Here is a 17,105-nt window from a genome sequence, read left to right as displayed (position 1 = left end):
TATTGGAAGCATGAGATACACAAGAAAGGAAGATGGAAAGAGAGAGAGAGAGGGAGAATGGGGGAGGGGGGTTCACAAGCTAGTGTCACAGATAACTCCCACTTCTGCCATTATAACACATCCATCTGAAAATAACACTTTAGATAAGCTAAAGCTGCAAGCGCATGCGTCCGTTCAAGCATTGGATTATTGTGGGCCACATCTTAGCAGAAAACGAGAGGTGTAGTTAAACAATGTCAGCTGATTTAAGGGCGAAAGCTCTATTAGAAGTAAAGAAACCAGGTGAGGGGGGAGAGTGTGCGCCATGAAGACCAAACACTACCTAATGTGAAAATCAGAAGATCCAGCTGCACATCACTATAATTCAGTCAGATGCTGGTCAAAGGCAGGCAATGCAGAATACTCCAAATTAACCATTTCAAACTTATTGGTATTTCTTAAAAACATGTTCTGCAAATTCTATTCGTGTGAATGTGTGGTGTGTAAGGCAGAAGTACAGTCAGATTATATCAAGTGCCCTCACATTGACACAGCCATTTATTCCAACCATTTATCCATCACTTTACGCTAACTGTCCATTTCAACTTCTCCGCTGACTTGTTTACTAGTTTTCATGCGCTCTCCACATGTGGTGTTCAGATAGTACAGCTGACCCAATTGGCGGATATATTTTTATATTCAAATTGTAATTTCCAAATTTTTCAAATGTATTAAATTAATATACAATCTTTCCATGTACAAGTACCCCTGGTTGGGATTCACTGGTGTAGAACCATCATTCATAGATAAAAAGGAGCCAATAAGCTCAGAGGGGAATAGTTTTATGGACTTGCCATGGACAAACACATTCATTTAAAAAGGCTTGAAGAAAACGAAGTGTCACTCAGCACCTCTCAGGTTTGAAATAGCTTAAGCAGCAGTGCACATGATTGCAGCTGCAGGGTGAAGAGGTTCAGTCACCTCCGTTTCCTCACTCACCTCTCAGCTCACAAAAGAACATTAAGGAGGAAAAGTGTTTATTTGGCAGTTTAGCATTTAATATATTTAATATACCTAAATCAACTGCTAGGTGAAGTTAAACTTACGTATATGTTTTTTCAAAACGATAGGTGTGTACGCGTCCTGTACATGTGGTTGGTTAGTTGCGGCCTAAAAATACTCAGATTCCACATGCCACTTTAATGTCTGTTGAGCTGTTTTCCCTTTGCAATAATCTCTCTTCCACCATCCATCATGTCAGTGGTTAAACTCTCATCAAGCTCCAGACAAACTTTTCAGTTCAGGAGACAAAGCACTTGTGACTTGCATCACATATCCCAGGTGACCTTTCTATAGACCCCGTAACCAAAACAATCATAAACATTCAGATAGTTTGAAGGGAGACACACACAGCACAAACACGCCTTGTCTCCCAACCAGTAATTGAATGTGCATGATGTCTCACACTGTGCTGGCTCTGAAGGGACATGTTTGTATAAAATGAGGTATTAAATTCACAAATCACCCTAAACGAGGCTTTAATGTACTTCAAGACTTATTCATGTACAGTGGTTTAAGAGACAGCTTTATTACCATTTATTAGATCACATTTTCTCCAGACAACTTATTTGACCTTGGCACCGGGCGGCCGACCTCTTATCTCACTAGTCTTGTTTCCTTTTTGGCCTCCTGACTCACTGGCAGCAGTTGGGCCAACTTTAATTATAGCAACCACAGCATTCCTTTCCGATAGAATAGGGAGAGATAGACAGAGAGGCTTTGGGAGGGCAAGTGCAAGCGGTATAGAAGAATATGGAGAAAGATTCACAATAATCAAAGGCCAACAGCAATATCTGTTGTGTGATTTCATTTCATTGGGATGGGGAGGCAAGCCATCCTCATTACGTCACTGTGACTTGCTTATAAATCTGCTGCTGTGTCTTGACATTTGTCTCTCTCTTTTTCTAATGCTATGACAGAACAACAACCATGGGCCAGAAGCTGGAGAAGATGATGGAAAAAGACAAAGAGTCACTTGATATTTCAAATTGGTCTGAGCAAACTGTTGAGACACAACAGCTGGAGACAACAGAACAAGATGAGAACAGAGATAAGGACGATGGCAGTTTTGTGACCCCTCAGAGTACTGGTGGGATTAGTGGGATCAGTGTCAGCGGCCCGGTGACTGGGCACGCTGGGGAGCACACATTCACTTCTGCACGTACAGAGCCCCAAACTGGGCAGCCAATCAGGCCTCTAGGTCAGCGGGAGCACCCTCTCAACTCCAGGGGAGAGTGGGTGGGTGGAGACAGGGAGAGCCGGAGTGTCACTAGAACTGTAGGGGAGTCAAAAACTCGCCTGAGCCCTAAGGAGACCAGACAAACTTTAAACAAAAGGCAAGGCTCTGAGGGTAAGGCTGTAGCCTTTCCTTGGACTACAGCTATGGAGGAACAAAGAAATGGGAAGAAGTCGGAAACTGGCTGTAGCAAGTCAGTTCCTGATACTCAAAAAAGGGGTCTAACATGCGATCCCGCTAATGAGGAGGACTTTGTGGTGCTCGAGAAGGATGAAACTTGGCTGTCTTCTGATGGAGAAAATAATACTTTTGGCAACAGGATAAGAACAGAGAATCTTCAATCATCTATTAAAAGAAGAGTTGAGGCAGACGCTTCTGCGACCTGCAGTGATGATAACCTTCCACAACCTTCCTGGAATACCCCTCAAGGAAAGGGGTATGAGAATAAAAGCAGAAGAACTCCTGACACACTTTTAGTCACGACTGACAGCATGGAAGCACGTGCTTCAACCGCTGCCTGTTTTGAGAGCGAAATGGGTCAGCATTTAGCTGAAGTGACAGGCAGCAGGTGTCAGCTAAAAGGAGTCAGTCATGTTGGAGCTGCCCACACTGAGACAACTGGGAGAGGAAAAGCAGAGAGGGAGCAAAACGTGACTAACCACAGCAAAGGGCAAGTTTCTACTCACATGAGCGAGGCGCACATGTCAACACAAAATAACAGCGGGTTTGTGAAAAGATTGAGAAAGAGCACTAGTGATTTGGAAAATGTGCTTGGTGAAGCAGGCCGTTTGATTACACAGGAAGAGGGGAGTGGGGAGAGAGCTGTCACATCAGACTGGGAACCATACTTGGAGAAAGTATATCCTTCTTTAAGAAAATCACAAAATCAAGATAAGGAGAGCCACAATTCTGGATTTATTGCACAAAAAACAGAAGTTGATCAGTCCTATCAGAACAGGTTTGCTGGTGCCGTCTCAAAGAGGGCTAAAGAAGGCGTTCTTATTTCATGCACCAAGTCAGAGGACGGCCAAGCATTCGGTACAGCAGCAGACTCTCACCCCCCAAAGGCCGAGCCCCCTAGCTCTGAAATACCCCAACCGCAAGACAGTTGCTCATTTTTATTGGAACAATGCAATGAGATCCCTTGTCTTCCTCTGTCAGGGAATGAAAGCTGTGATGGAAAGATAGAGATAGCAAGCTTAAAGAGGGAGAGTGAGCTTGTTTGCTTCTCTGCTGTCATCACCCCTCCACCTTTAACTCATCTGTTGCCTAAGAAAGACAGAGTGGCACCACAACTCGATACCAGTATGGCCAATTCACAGATGGTGCCAGACGCCACGCTGACCTCATGTGATTCGAAAGATGAGTCTATGCCAAAAGAAAAGCCCAAAGTCAAAGGTCCACCTCCACCTGTCCCCAAAAAACCTAAAAACCCATTCATAAGGCTCAAAACTGCACAATTAATGTCTACTGATGTGCAAAGAAGAGGCAAAGATCATCTGCGTTCTGAGGAGAGGGTCAAGAGGAGACACACTTTTCACTTTAACAAAGATCTTCCATCTTACGCTCCCACTAATCAGGACATGTGCTTGATGTGGGAGGAAAGAGGCACTTACAACGTGCCAACCAACATGCGACGGCTGTCAGCTGACTTTGGCCCTTGGCAACATCTTTCACTAGGAGACATAGATGATCAGTATGGAGATATGATCAACTATGACTACTGTGTGCGCATGGCACAGCTGTCCCCGGATGAAGAGCCGCAAAACCTGGACATGTCGCAGAGAAAGATATTCCTGGGGAGACGGTCCAGATATAAAAGCTCACCTCCTCCTGTTGCAAAAAAGTCCCACAATCCGTTTGTGTCCACAGATACACACGTACCAGAGGTCATGATGGACAAAGAAACCCAAAGACCAAAACCTGCTTGTTCAGGGAAAAGAGATATATACTCTGAGTTCCAATCTGAGGGAGTCAGCAAACAGGTCGGCAAAGACAACCATGCTAACTATGGTTACCGTAAAGATGTGACCGATCACAGTAGTGACAGGGATGCAGGAACTGGCAGTGAGGTGGGTTCCTACAAGCCTGTGGCAGAAATTATCAGGGAAACAAATCAAATGCAGAGACATCAGGGTCAGGTCAAACCTGAAGGGGCCAAAGCTCAGGTTCGAGTGGCAGAGCCGAGTCCAAGTGTGAAAGTATCCCAAATGAAGAATGCCTTTGATGTCCCAAAGAAATCCAAAGAGAGACCACCAGAAGTTCAACCACCTCCAAAGAAAGGTAAGGACCTGGGACTGTCAAAGCTTGAATACATTACTTCTGTCTTTTTTAATGAGTCTGTGGTTTATCAAAGCATTCATACAAAAATAAGCATGTTTTCAATGTTAGAATGAGAGGGTGCAAATTGATGAACTTTGATGAATAATCGTCAAGTTAGGAATCACTTTTATAGTGAAATTGTGACGTTTTGAAGATACAAAGTTGATGTCTTGACTGTGTTAACATTTTGACCTTCTGAAATTGACTGGCTGGCAGTTATTAAATATAAAAAAAACCTCAAAAATCAGATTTAAAACTGTTCTAGTCAATTTGTCTTTTAACAGTGGATCACATGATATATCATATGTGTAATATGAAAGGAGCTGCTTGTTGTGACAAACCTATGGAGAATTCTCATCCAACACTGCAGTTCCCCTCAGCTCTAAGGGGGATTTTATTTCTTTTAAATTATAATTTTCGTTTTACAGCTGCTTTCAGCAAAAAAAAAGCTTAGATAAGCCCACTGCTACCTGCCCAGCACTAAACAAACAGACAGACAAAGTTAGCAACTAGCTGGTGAACGTAGTGGAGCATTTAGCTGCTAAAGAGCATGATATTTCCATCAGGAGCTAAAATAAAGAGAGTGAATATTGGACTTGACATTACTCTAATTGAATGTTAATGCTCTGTATCTGCTGGATGTGTACTTAGGCAACTGTTTGCTAACAAAGTAGTGGTGTTCTGTTTTTGCCAATATTTTTGTTCTTAAAGACTGCTGATGTAATCATGCTCAGGATAAACTAGAGACTCTTTCTCACAGCTAGGTGTAAATGTGAGTATTAATGTGTTAATCCACCTTAAAGGACCCTGTGTCAGTGCCTCAAAGGAATTGAGGCGCTAAATAAATAGTTTTTTTACCAGCACACCTCCCTGTCGGCGTAATGTTTCGTCCTCCTCTCGCTTCACCATGCTACTTTGCACAGCAATGTTAAAAATTTTGCACCTTTACATGTATCCACACATCTTAGGCGTCAACTTAAAATGAGCGAAACTGTGGTATAAAATCCAGTTGCTAGATCACTAACATTTAACCAGACAAGGAGTGCAAATGTGTTTTGAGACAATATAATGACTGAAAAGTAAAACAAAGGGAATGGTTGATTGCTGATTCTCCTGGATACTTGGGATGTATGGGTGCATCCCGGACTATGGGGGGGGGGGGGTTCTTTATTGTGTTGGGACAGGACAGGCCCGGGTGGGATGGGACAGAGGGGGAGGGGAGGGACCCTGACACAAAAGATGCTGCTGGCTATGAAATCCACATTTTTGCATAACTGAACAAAATGAACTGATTCCGTAGGTCTACGTTAAAGGACATGAGGATGACATGGGGAGAAACACGGCTTTCCTGCAGCCCCATCCCCAATCACAGCCTTGGGAAAAGAAATCTGGCTTTCCGTTTGCGCATGTGCCGTAGCCGGTCGTCACCGTATCCTATTGAATTTAATAACGATGAGAATAGACGATTGCTAATCTTCCGCAGGTGAGGAGACGACACGAGATGCTCTGGTCGTCAACTCGCACTCTGAAATACCACTAGATTTAAAACACTGACTCCGGGCCACACATTTGCAAGCAGGAGGGAGAATAAGCGCGAAGCGGCTGGGCTTTTTTTTTTTTTTTTTTTGGTGGAGACAAGGGATACTAGAGCAACGTCCTACAGGATAAGGGCGCGCCTAAACTACCAGATTCATGTGTTGTGATTGATTACCCCCGTGCTTACGAAAATCTTGCATAGATTTAGGAGGTAAGAAAAGCCTGAAAAGTGTCTCAGCATTTTGCATTTTCCATGTGATCTTGCGCTCGGGGCTGTGCAGCATCCATTTAGCGCACTGGACGTGTTTGAGAACGGGAACAGCCAAAAACCTCGGGTGGAAATATCTGCACTTGCGTCAGCTGGCGGCGGTCCACCGCAGCTAACAGCTAACAGTTAGCAGCTAGGCTAGGTCGCTAACCTAGCTTAACCGGAGCGTGGATGCAAAACACGCTGGTAGGCTAGAGGGGAGAAATTAAACATTTTAAGTCTGAGTGAACAGATCTGTAAGGCCATAACACACAAGTCATATCCTACTCGTTTGATATTTTAAAGATAATGTTAAAAAACGAACAACAACAACAAAAAAAACATGTCTTGTCCTTGCTTGCGGTGTTTCTATGTGTCGGCGGCTGTTAAGACTGGACCAGCCCCGGCACAGCTGCCGAGCTGCCGGCCGGGGTAGTGCGGCGGAACACGCTCTACGATTATCATTCGCCTCCCTTTAGCGTTATACTCAACTCGAATTTCCGTGCAGCATTTTTATTGACTCAAACACCTCAGTAAAACATGTTTTGTGGCGTTTTCAAGTGAAAGTCACATCTGGGGTGTAATCACCAAAATATAAATCTGCATACTCGGTCCAACCCCTTGTTTCAGTAACCGTAACGTTACGCTAGCAAGCCTAGCTAAGTTATATCTAACCAAAGCTTCCCAAACAACATTAACGAATTGGTGTGAAGTTACTGATAAGATAGTTTAAAAAAATATATATCACTGCTGGGTCTCATTATCACCTTCATATCCCAGTTTGTAGCTACATGCTTCAATGAGGAGGAGGAGGGGACACACCGAGCTTCGTGGCGACACCAGCTAACGTTAGCCGGCAACCATTGTTTAACGGTAACACCTTGCAGCCGTTTGCACCTCGAGTGAGTAAGATCGGTCGATGTATTAAGCACGCGCATCTAAAAACGTAACATGCCGGTATTATGATGAGCTTGTGGGTGATAACGAGTGGTGGTGGTGGTGGTGGTGGTGTGCACACCGTGTGGTCGCATTGTCCAGACCATCACTGAAATAACGGACGGGGGAAGTGTGGGTGGTGGTGGTGGTGGGGGGCAGACCCCCTGCAGGGATACTGACTACATTTTATTAATGTCAGCGAAGCTATCCAAATTCTCATCCAGCTTACTCTCCTGGACCATAAGATCTGAGCCTTGGTGTGCTACTGCCATAAGGAGGCCTATCACTGAGTGCGCTCCCATCAGTCAGGCCACCGTCGTGATGCCCAGTGATGCCCTGCTTGTGTGCCCGGGTGGTGACAGTGGTGTAGGCTAGGGAGCATCACGCTGGAATGCATGGCACCAACTAAAGCCTTCAGGGGCTGAAGCCGCTCACCTTTTCAGACGCATATTTAGAGCGAGGGGAGCTCCTCTTGAACGGAGCACTGATGTGGGCTGAGGGGGAACATGCTGTTCTGGTCAGCGTAGACTGTAGTCCTGTGCTGTCCAGGCATTATGCCACCCTGCAAGAACACAAACAGTGTTTATGGCTCTGTGGGGCATTGCTCTTTGAATCAAGGCCTTTTCGAGGGTAGTATTTGATTCATAAAAAGGTTCGTATCCAGTAATTCACCTTGAAACTGTTCATTTCTCTCATATCTCTGTATCTGATGATGATGATGATGATAATAGTTACAGATTAAAGTGTTTTAAGGCATAAAAGTACAAAATTGTTATGCTGTGTGTGTGTGTGTGTGTGTGTGTGTGTGTGTGTGTGTGTGTGTGTGTGTGTGTGTGTGTGTGAATATAAATGTTCTGGGTAGAGCATACTGAGTAGAGACTGTATGGACAGTTTAGATTTTGGGTCTTACATTCATTGACATTATATGGTTAGTGTCCATTATTTGTACATGCTCTTTTGCTTCGGACTTGGCATTTGGGATGAAAAAACCATTTGGATATCTAAACACTCACTTGACTCTGTAGCTGACACATCTACTTCTTCACAAGTTTCTTGTTCAGGCCAAATAATTGAAATTACCTGTGAGGGTTCATTAGTACATGGGGGTTTATTTTACTGAATTCAGATTGCATGTTTCAACGTATTGTCTGTTGTTAACATCCTTATAACCATTTTTTTTTTAAAAATACAGAATTACTAAGCATATACAAGAAATGATAATAAAAAATAAACTTAAAAACCTGACATTTAAAATCAAAACACAGTTACCTGGGTATAGTCAAAACAAACTTAGTCTGAGCAAGAAAGTTATCTTAAAAATGACTGCTATAAATCAAAGATGCACGTTTTGTTCAGTCCTTTACAAAACTCTGTAAAATATGTTCTGGTGTTGCCGAATACAGTTTTGGAAAAATCCAAGCTTCTACATTAGATCCAGAAGGCTTTGATTCAGCTTTTCCATCTTCATAATCTGTGATTGGTTGTGAAGAACCAGGTGGTTCGATGTGATGACAGACCTGTGGAAAACTGGAGAAAAATCCTGCAGCATCCTGTATAACCACATAGCCTGTCGCTGTCGCTTGCTTAATTACTGCCCTGAGGCGCTATATTTTTATTTCATTTTTTTACATAATTACTCAGCAAAGCATGTCACTAAAATGATGAAAAATTTCCCTCAGGCGGCAAAGACGATTGTTTTGGACTTACAATGGACAATGCTAAGACAGGCCAAGTTTTCTGGAGAATTTCCATCTTTTGGTTTTCATGTTATGTCTGCAGAACATTTGTCTACATTTGATGAATGACTTCTCCCATTTTGTGTGGAAAGGTCCATGTTTTTTTTTTTGTGGGGGGGGGGGGGTTGTTTATTTGTTTTGTCAAGAATCCATAAATGCCATAGATACATTTCAAGAATTAATAATCAGATGTCAAAGACATGGAACAAGATGAAGGGTTAGACTCTATTAAGGATATCTCATACTCAATATGGGTAGTAGAAATGTACATCTAGGTTTTCTAACTGAAAGTTAGGCATGAAATGACAGAGGAAGGGGCTTCCCTTTTTTGCTTTTGCTTTTGCTTTTGCTTTGTAAGAGAAACTGCTTGGCTACAGATTTGGGTTTTGCAGTCAGTTGCAGAAATTGAGCTAACTTTTATGAGACGTCATCAGGTATTCTAAATATCAATGACTACTAAAACTGAGCGTTCTCTAGCATACACTGTAAGATATTGAAATAAATTTTACATAAAGCGTTCTTCATCACACACTGTAAGATATTGAAATAAATTTTACATAGATTTCATTAGTTGTTTTTTTTTTTTTTAATGCACTTCACGAGGCATTTTGTGTTTATTGTCTTAGTTTGTTGAATATATCTGCCCATAAAAATACCAACATTAACAATCTCACATGCCTTTGTTCAAAACTGAGAATCTACAGAGCTTGACCCATGTTCAGGCAGGCGGAAAAGCAATATTTTCCACAAGTTTTATTTCTTGATTTGAATCATAGATTAACTAAGAAGGTCAAAATTCACTAAAGCCAACCAGAGTCTGTCTATTAGTTGAGAAACTTTCAGCAGTGCTAATACATTTTATATTAAATTCTTTAATGAGAACATTTGTGGGCAAAACACTCAGGACCTCTGGCTCACCGTGCTCTCATTTCTCTCTGCAGATATGTTGCGGCGAGTTGTGCGACAGAGCAAGTTCCGTCACGTCTTTGGTCAGGCCGTGAGGAACGACCAGTGCTACGATGACATCCGTGTCTCCAGGGTCACATGGGACAGCTCCTTCTGTGCCGTCAACCCCAAGTTTGTTGCCATCATCATAGATGCCAGCGGGGGAGGAGCTTTTCTTGTCCTTCCTCTACAAAAGGTGAGATGCTCTGCTACTTGTTTACGTCAAGTGATGGAAAAAGATCATTTTTAGGTCAGTTACAGAAGAGCTGTGAGGTCCAAATTTGCATAGACTATTCTAAAAAAAATATAGGCTTTAAATAGGAAGGGGTTACTGAAAGCGCAAATACAATGTCCCTCTTTTACTTGTGATGTTGCCTCAGTTCAGCTGACAGATATCTACATGAGATCAGCTACTGAACGACAGTGCTAAAGCTATGGCACTTCCTGTATGATTTAACTTTTCTATAACCATTTCATATCGTAGTTTACTACCCACCCGTTAGCAGCATGATGCCAATGGTATCCAAGCATCGGCTGATCCACTCAGTCTGGTCCTTGGATGAGAAATGTTATCATTGCACCTCTGCATACAACCGGCATTTAACACAGGATAACGCCAGAGAAGTGTTAATTCACTGTGCAAATTACATTACTGCGTTATTAATATAACACTGGCAGTTACCATCTTGAGCAGTCTAGTGATGCTAATGTTAGAAAGTGGTAGCACTGGGATTCTTTCCGACTTCTACCTTCCATTTCATTAACATGAACAAATTGTCAGACGGCACTTTGTACAGAATTTCAGCCATGTTTAGCAACATGTGATGGCAGTGTCGGTCGGTCGGTCTGTCCACCACTTTGGATTGTTATGAAGTTTTGTACAAACATTCAAGTTCCACAGACGATGAATCGTAATAACTTTAGTGATCCCCTGACCACGAGGTTGACATTGACAGTTTTGAGGAAAATGTTTCTATTACTATTTCAGGGATTGCCATGGAATTCGATGTACATTCCTGCCCCCACTCAGGATGAATTGTAATAACTTTGTTAGCATTTAGCTCAAAGCACCGCTTTGCCTAAGTAGACTCCCGCAGAGCTGCTAGCATGGCTGTGGACTCTGAGTCTTGTTCTGTGATTAAAGCTTCTTTATAATTATTCTGATGACATGTTTTTTAGCCATCCACCAAAGTCAGAAAGTCTCTAATCCTACACATAATGGCTTTAACTAACAAGTAGGAATAAAAATCTGGGTGACACTGGCTCTTGAGGACCAAAATTGGATACGGAGGGTGTAAAGCATATCCAGAGGTTGTAGCAGTACACTGTCATATTGTAAGCTCCAGAACATGTGGGTCACACTGCTGCCATGACCCTGTCCTGCTGTTCCCTGGGGCTCATATCTGTAGCAAAAACCATAGATAATCAATGTTTAAATCTGCCTGATAGTAAAGGCATCCAATGTGTATCCTGTTACAATTGCCTCATTGAGCACATTATACCCACGGGGGGGGGGTGCTCTGTCAGTATTTTAGGCCACTGGGTTAATTAATTTATATTAATTAATTAAATACTAAGTACAGTATATTCACTGTATAATGTCCTGCTTCTGGAGAAGTTGCTATAACTTCAGGATATTCCGGTAGAAATCACAGGTGTTAGGTCTTCTTCTTTTTAAACTTCAGTTGACACCAGAGCTCAGTTTTTGAAAGTGTAACGTTATTAATTTAGCTCATAATGTCAGTTGCTTGTTCCGTAGCCAAGTATGAAGTCGGTTGTTAAATAAAACTGCAACATGATGGTCAAGAATTGTTTTATTAGTCATGCAGGATTAAATAGAACTTACGTAGAACACAGGATAGTGTTGTTAGCCCTGTATGTCGATCATTTTCATATCTCTCTGACAGGTATCAGATTAGCAAACTTTATCGCTCTACTTCAGTTCACAGTCTTTAACCCCTTTGTTACAAAGTTGTCCCCTTTCTCGTAGACTGGCCGTATAGACAAGGTCTACCCGACAGTATGTGGTCACACGGGCCCAGTGTTGGACATCGACTGGTGTCCTCACAATGACCTCGTAATTGCGAGCGGTTCGGAGGACTGCACGGTCATGGTAAGGACACGGTTAATCTCTAAAGTGTCACGCAAGCTTAGAGTTTTTTCTGGTTTATTATGTTAGTGTCATGTAAAGGAGTATCAGTAATTTTATATATTTATATATATATATATTAAAATTAGCACTTCTTGAGTGTAAAATGTTTTTTGCCAATGGTCTTTCCCTGTATTTGTCAAATATTATTAAAGATTTATAGCCCAGTTTTACTGGCCATGTACTATGTATAACACTGTCAAGATTGACAAAGTCATGCCGTCTGTGTTTTATCTCACGGAACGTTAATGTCATCGGCATTAACTCACAGTATTAATCTACTGTATTTCTGTAGTATCCATTTTAGTAATAATACTGTAAAAAATCATTTTAGTTGACAGATTTTCTCTCTGTAGTTTGTAATTTTCTGATTTTGTTTTTTTCTGAATTAGGTCTGGCAGATCCCTGAGAACGGGCTGGAGACCCCCCTTTCAGAGCCTGTGGTCGTGTTAGAGGGCCACTCTAAGAGGGTTGGCATCGTGTCTTGGCATCCCACCGCGCGCAACGTTCTCCTCAGTGCAGGTAACCTTTTGACTGAGGCCTGTGGTACACCCTTCTGCCCTCAAACTGAAATGTTTAGGTAACTGGTCTGCCATTTTCTCCACTGTTCGCTGTTGAAGTCCAAATCTGACCAGTTATCTCAGGGATTGCATTCTGTTGCGTTGCTTTGTGTGATGTAAAGTGTCAAAAATAGACTTGGATACAGAGTTGTTATGCAGTCAGGCTGTGCTGTGTGTGTCCCTTTTAGGTTGTGACAACCAGATCATCATCTGGAATGTGGGCACGGGAGAGGCCATGATCAACCTGGAGGACATGCACCCCGATGTTATCTTTAGCGTCAGCTGGAGCCGCAATGGCAGCCTACTCTGCACCGCCTGCAAGGACAAGAAGGTCCGTGTCATCGACCCCCGTAAGAAAAAGATTGTGGCGGTAAGTTAAAACGCTGAGGGGATTTGGGGATGGGATGCTTGATGGGTGGAATAATGTTTCCCAGAATCACCTAACATATGCTTACAAACATGGCCGTCCAATCTGACCGGTATTTTGGTCTATTTTCAGGAGAAGGACAAAGCCCACGAGGGAGCTCGACCAATGAGAGCAATCTTTTTAGCAGACGGAAACATTTTCACCACTGGATTCAGCCGCATGAGCGAGCGCCAGCTAGCCCTGTGGAAAAGTGTATGTCAACATGGAGAATCTCATTCAATCCCTCACACTCTGACACATCACAAAAATGCTGCTATCTGGAGCTGTTAAAGTGAGGTTGAACTTTTATAGAACCTTACCTTCTACAGCTTCCTGCCCATGATATATGTCTAATCTGTTGTCTCCATCAGTTGCTCCTGTGTGGTAAACATGCTCACTCACTTTTTGCTTCTTTCTCTGAACTATTTGTGTCTCTAACATCTCAGCTCCAGCAGGGGGCGGTGAATACAAAGAGAGAAGAGAAGTCATTTTTAAACATTGTCAGAATGTGATTTATTCCTCTTCATTGTTGTCTATATGTGAGAGTTTGGCATGCATTGAACACAGTCTCAACTCATGCAGACAATCAGCAATAGTTGGATTTCAATCATTAATCATGGGCAGTAAATTATACGACTCAATGTTCCTCGAAAGTGTACCATTACTTCAAATGCTGAATTTTGTGTTACCAGGACAACATGGATGAGCCAATATGTGTTCAAGAGATGGACACCAGTAACGGAGTTCTGCTGCCCTTCTATGACCCCGATACCAATATAGTCTACCTGTGTGGAAAGGTGAGAAGCCTTATAATAACGATATTCCTGTTTTTGTTGCCCAATTCTAATCATTAGATTCACAAACTCACTTTTAGCTGTGACTGTGTGTCCTCAGGGTGACAGCAGCATTCGATACTTTGAGATCACCGATGAGGCGCCGTTTGTTCACTACCTCAACACCTTTTCCACCAAGGAGCCCCAGAGGGGCATGGGATACATGCCCAAAAGAGGCCTGGATGTCAACAAATGTGAAATTGCAAGGTAGTCCAGCAGTTAGTATGCCCTCCTGTGTGTTCTGCAAGTAACTTACAGTATAAGTGTCATCATTTTTGGTTATTAACAAACTTGTCTTTACAAGAGCAGATCAGTTTAAAACAATTTCTACCTAAATTTCATATCTCCACACGGCCAAAAGGTGCTGCAAGGGGATGTCACCAGGACTGCAACTTATTTTCTTTACCGATTAATCTACTGATTATTTTCACAATCAATAATTTGGTTTTAAAAAAATGTGAAATGAAAATTTCCCAACGTCCAAGCACCACATTGTATTCCGTTTGTTTTAAAAAATTAGGTTGAAATTATTTTAACTTCTCTTACTGTTGTCTCTGTAGGTTTTACAAATTACATGAGAGAAAATGTGAACCGATCATCATGACAGTCCCACGTAAGGTAAGTCTGTTTTATATCAAGTAATAAATATGCTTTTCTTAAATTGCTGCTTTATGGACCATGTCGTTTTCCTCAAACCACACCATTCATCATATTACACAGTCCTTGTTTCCTAATGACATTTCCTGTGTCCTTTCTACCGTCTCCTCCTGCCCAGTCGGATCTGTTCCAGGACGACCTCTACCCAGACACAGCCGGCCCCGATCCTGCCCTGGAGGCAGAGGAGTGGTTTGCCGGCAAGAACGGAGGCCCCATCCTCATCTCCCTCAAAGACGGCTACGTCTCCACAAAGAACCGCGATCTGAAAGTGGTCAAGACGAACGTCCTGGAGAGCAAGCCAGCCACAAAATCAGAGAACATCTCAACTGTCCAGAAGCACGCTTCTCCACAACCCTCAGCAGTGAGTTTTCGCAGGACCCGCGCAGGACTGTCATATTTCCCAGTGTTTTTGTTAAAAAATATTTTTTCCTTTAACTGTGGATTTTCACTTTTGTATATTATAACTTCTGTTATTATAACTAGGTTTTTAAAAACAGATAATGATTTATTGTTTCCTCTTAGAAAAACTGTTCTGTAATATTTCAAAGTAGCACTTTTCAAACTTGCACACAGCATTTCTTGCTGACGCTTGCACTCCAATATTCACAGTAATTATTTTGGTTGGAACAATTCACAGAAGTTATGGATCAGCACATACTTTGGTGTTTGGTTCACAATTCAGTGGAGCACCAAAGGAAAATGTTCAGTTACAGGGTTTCATTGCCTGTAAAGTCCCTTCTTATTTAGCCAGGATTAACAACAAAATTTTGTTTTGAAGTAAATAAGGGAAATAGCTATCGCCTACAAAATCTTTTATAAGTAGTTCTGGAAATCCTGAGCAACTTCAAGTGCCAAATGAAAAGTGGAAAATTTGTTCGACTTTGTGAAACTAACTTTTTTTTTTTTCTATTTTTGAACAGAAAATGGAAGATAAACTGGAAGAGGTACTCCGCGAGTTCAAGTCACTCAGGGACCGTGTCATCCTTCAAGACCGTCGAATCGCCAGACTGGAAGAGCAGGTTGCCAAGGTTGCCATGTAAGAAGCGACCCCTGCCCTGGACCGCTGGTTGTTTTGGAGAGAATCGAATGGACGGGGTCAGCAAAGGGCCAAATTCTCAAGATTTCGGCTTCATTTAGCTTGGCGTCATCCCTGTGATGAGTCCAGGCCTACATTCCAAGATGAACTTTATTTTTCCTCATCAAGCCTCGAGTTTCACACTTTGCCCTGACACACACTGAGAAAAGGAAAAACTCTTTCAGCTCATGTACACGTTTGAAGAAAAGACATTTTTGTTGAAGGAAAAGTCTTAACTTTTTTTTTGTTTTCAAATAGTGGTAAAACATTCTTATGTGAAGTTTGTACTTACTACTCAAAAAGTGTATGTAGCATCAGTATTTCCATTGTTCTTTTTTGTGTTGCCAAATATGAATCGTGTGCGGTTTCATGCACTGCTTTTTACATTTATTTTCTCTCCTGTTGTACATTCCAGTCACAACCTGATAGAATGAGTTAGTCAAGCTGGAATTTTTAGCTGTTGAACTTTTTTCTTCCCACCAGTTTGCTCGTTGATAACCATCAGATTTATGAATGTGGAAGAATTCCTTCTGAAACATTTCGTTCCTGTTCTTCTTGGATTGAACTTTAACATTGGGTTTTAATGGGGAGGGGGGAGGGGGGGTTGCATCTCTCTGGTGTAAATGTTGTGCAAATGTAGTGGTGCCTCCTGTCACTGTTAAGGGTCGAACTAGAGTCGCCCTCTCCAGTGCATATTTGGTGTTGGGAAGGGACCACTCACCCAGCTTGTGTTTCACTGAACCCCTGACAAACAATTCTGTGCACATAATAAAGATTTTACACATGAAAACCTCCATTTTACCTTTCTTCTTATCTTCTCTGGCTTCTGTCAACTCTTACCCCTGCACATCAGTGAGAGCCTAACATTTACTCAGTCTGTCTTCTGCCATCGGATATGGATGTGAAATCTCAGCTAGATACGCAGTGAAGAAACACATCAAAGTTGAACTTTTCAGGCTGTCAAAGTGTGGAATTCTTACTTTTATGAATCTGAATCATTTTCACTGCTGCTACTGAGGCACTATGTGGTACGATTGTTGTGGATGGATGAAGAAGAGGGTGTGTATTACATGCACTTCAGATCAAACAAGAAAGCACTCGATCTTTGGACCAATACTCAAAGACAGTCACTTCACTATGAGAGAAGGAAAAAGAAAAAAAAAGAGGTGTGTCTGTTATTTAGCCTAACCTCACTGTTGTAAATGGGGTGACAAAATAATAAACACTTTACTGTACTGTCCAAAATGATCATACAGTTGAATTAACAACTCTTTCAAATAGTTTCAATAAAAACTGAACAGTATAACCCGCATGAACGCAGGATTTATTGCAGGACTGTTCCATCAGACTGCATTAGCTTTTAGCCCGGTGATCCTAATAAACTAGCACCTGAGTGCAGATAGAACTGAGGGGCTACACTTGCTTCAA

The 17,105-nt window shown here is 42.1% G+C and overlaps 1 protein-coding gene across 5 annotated transcripts; it reads left to right on the top strand.

Annotated features, from left to right (window-relative positions):
- Positions 1-2,336: 2,336 nt before the first annotated feature.
- On the top strand, positions 2,337-16,463 carry LOC120806340 (coronin-1C-A-like). Of its 5 annotated transcripts, none has more exons than XM_040157391.1 (12): positions 6,087-6,344; positions 7,161-7,253; positions 9,994-10,193; positions 11,988-12,110; positions 12,539-12,668; positions 12,895-13,076; positions 13,206-13,325; positions 13,805-13,909; positions 14,007-14,152; positions 14,506-14,563; positions 14,721-14,963; positions 15,523-15,642. In XM_040157391.1, exons 3-12 carry the CDS (start codon positions 9,996-9,998, stop codon positions 15,640-15,642), a joined length of 1,425 nt encoding a protein of 474 aa, XP_040013325.1. In that variant the 5' UTR covers positions 6,087-6,344; positions 7,161-7,253; positions 9,994-9,995. The 5 variants fall into 5 exon arrangements, with proteins under 5 accessions (XP_040013321.1, XP_040013326.1, XP_040013325.1 ...); XM_040157389.1 differs by having other exon boundaries at positions 7,161-7,282; XM_040157387.1 differs by lacking the exons at positions 6,087-6,344; positions 7,161-7,253 and adding an exon at positions 2,337-4,558 and having other exon boundaries at positions 15,523-16,463.
- Positions 16,464-17,105: the final 642 nt, after the last annotated feature.

Source organism: Xiphias gladius, chromosome 20 (genome assembly GCF_016859285.1).
Source record: "Xiphias gladius isolate SHS-SW01 ecotype Sanya breed wild chromosome 20, ASM1685928v1, whole genome shotgun sequence".
NCBI lineage: Eukaryota > Metazoa > Chordata > Actinopteri > Istiophoriformes > Xiphiidae > Xiphias > Xiphias gladius.
The sequence above is the reverse complement of the archived record's forward strand: the minus strand, read 5'-3'. Positions and strand labels throughout refer to the sequence as shown.

Excerpts from the sequence above, each read along its gene's own strand:
- LOC120806340 (XM_040157387.1), top strand. The coding sequence starts at position 2,422 with ATGGAGGAACAAAGAAATGGGAAGAAGTCGGAAACTGGCTGTAGCAAG. Across the intron at positions 4,559-9,993 it reads TCAACCACCTCCAAAGAAAG|ATATGTTGCGGCGAGTTGTG; the intron begins GTAAGGACCTGG and ends TTCTCTCTGCAG. Across the intron at positions 12,111-12,538 it reads CGGAGGACTGCACGGTCATG|GTCTGGCAGATCCCTGAGAA; the intron begins GTAAGGACACGG and ends TTTCTGAATTAG.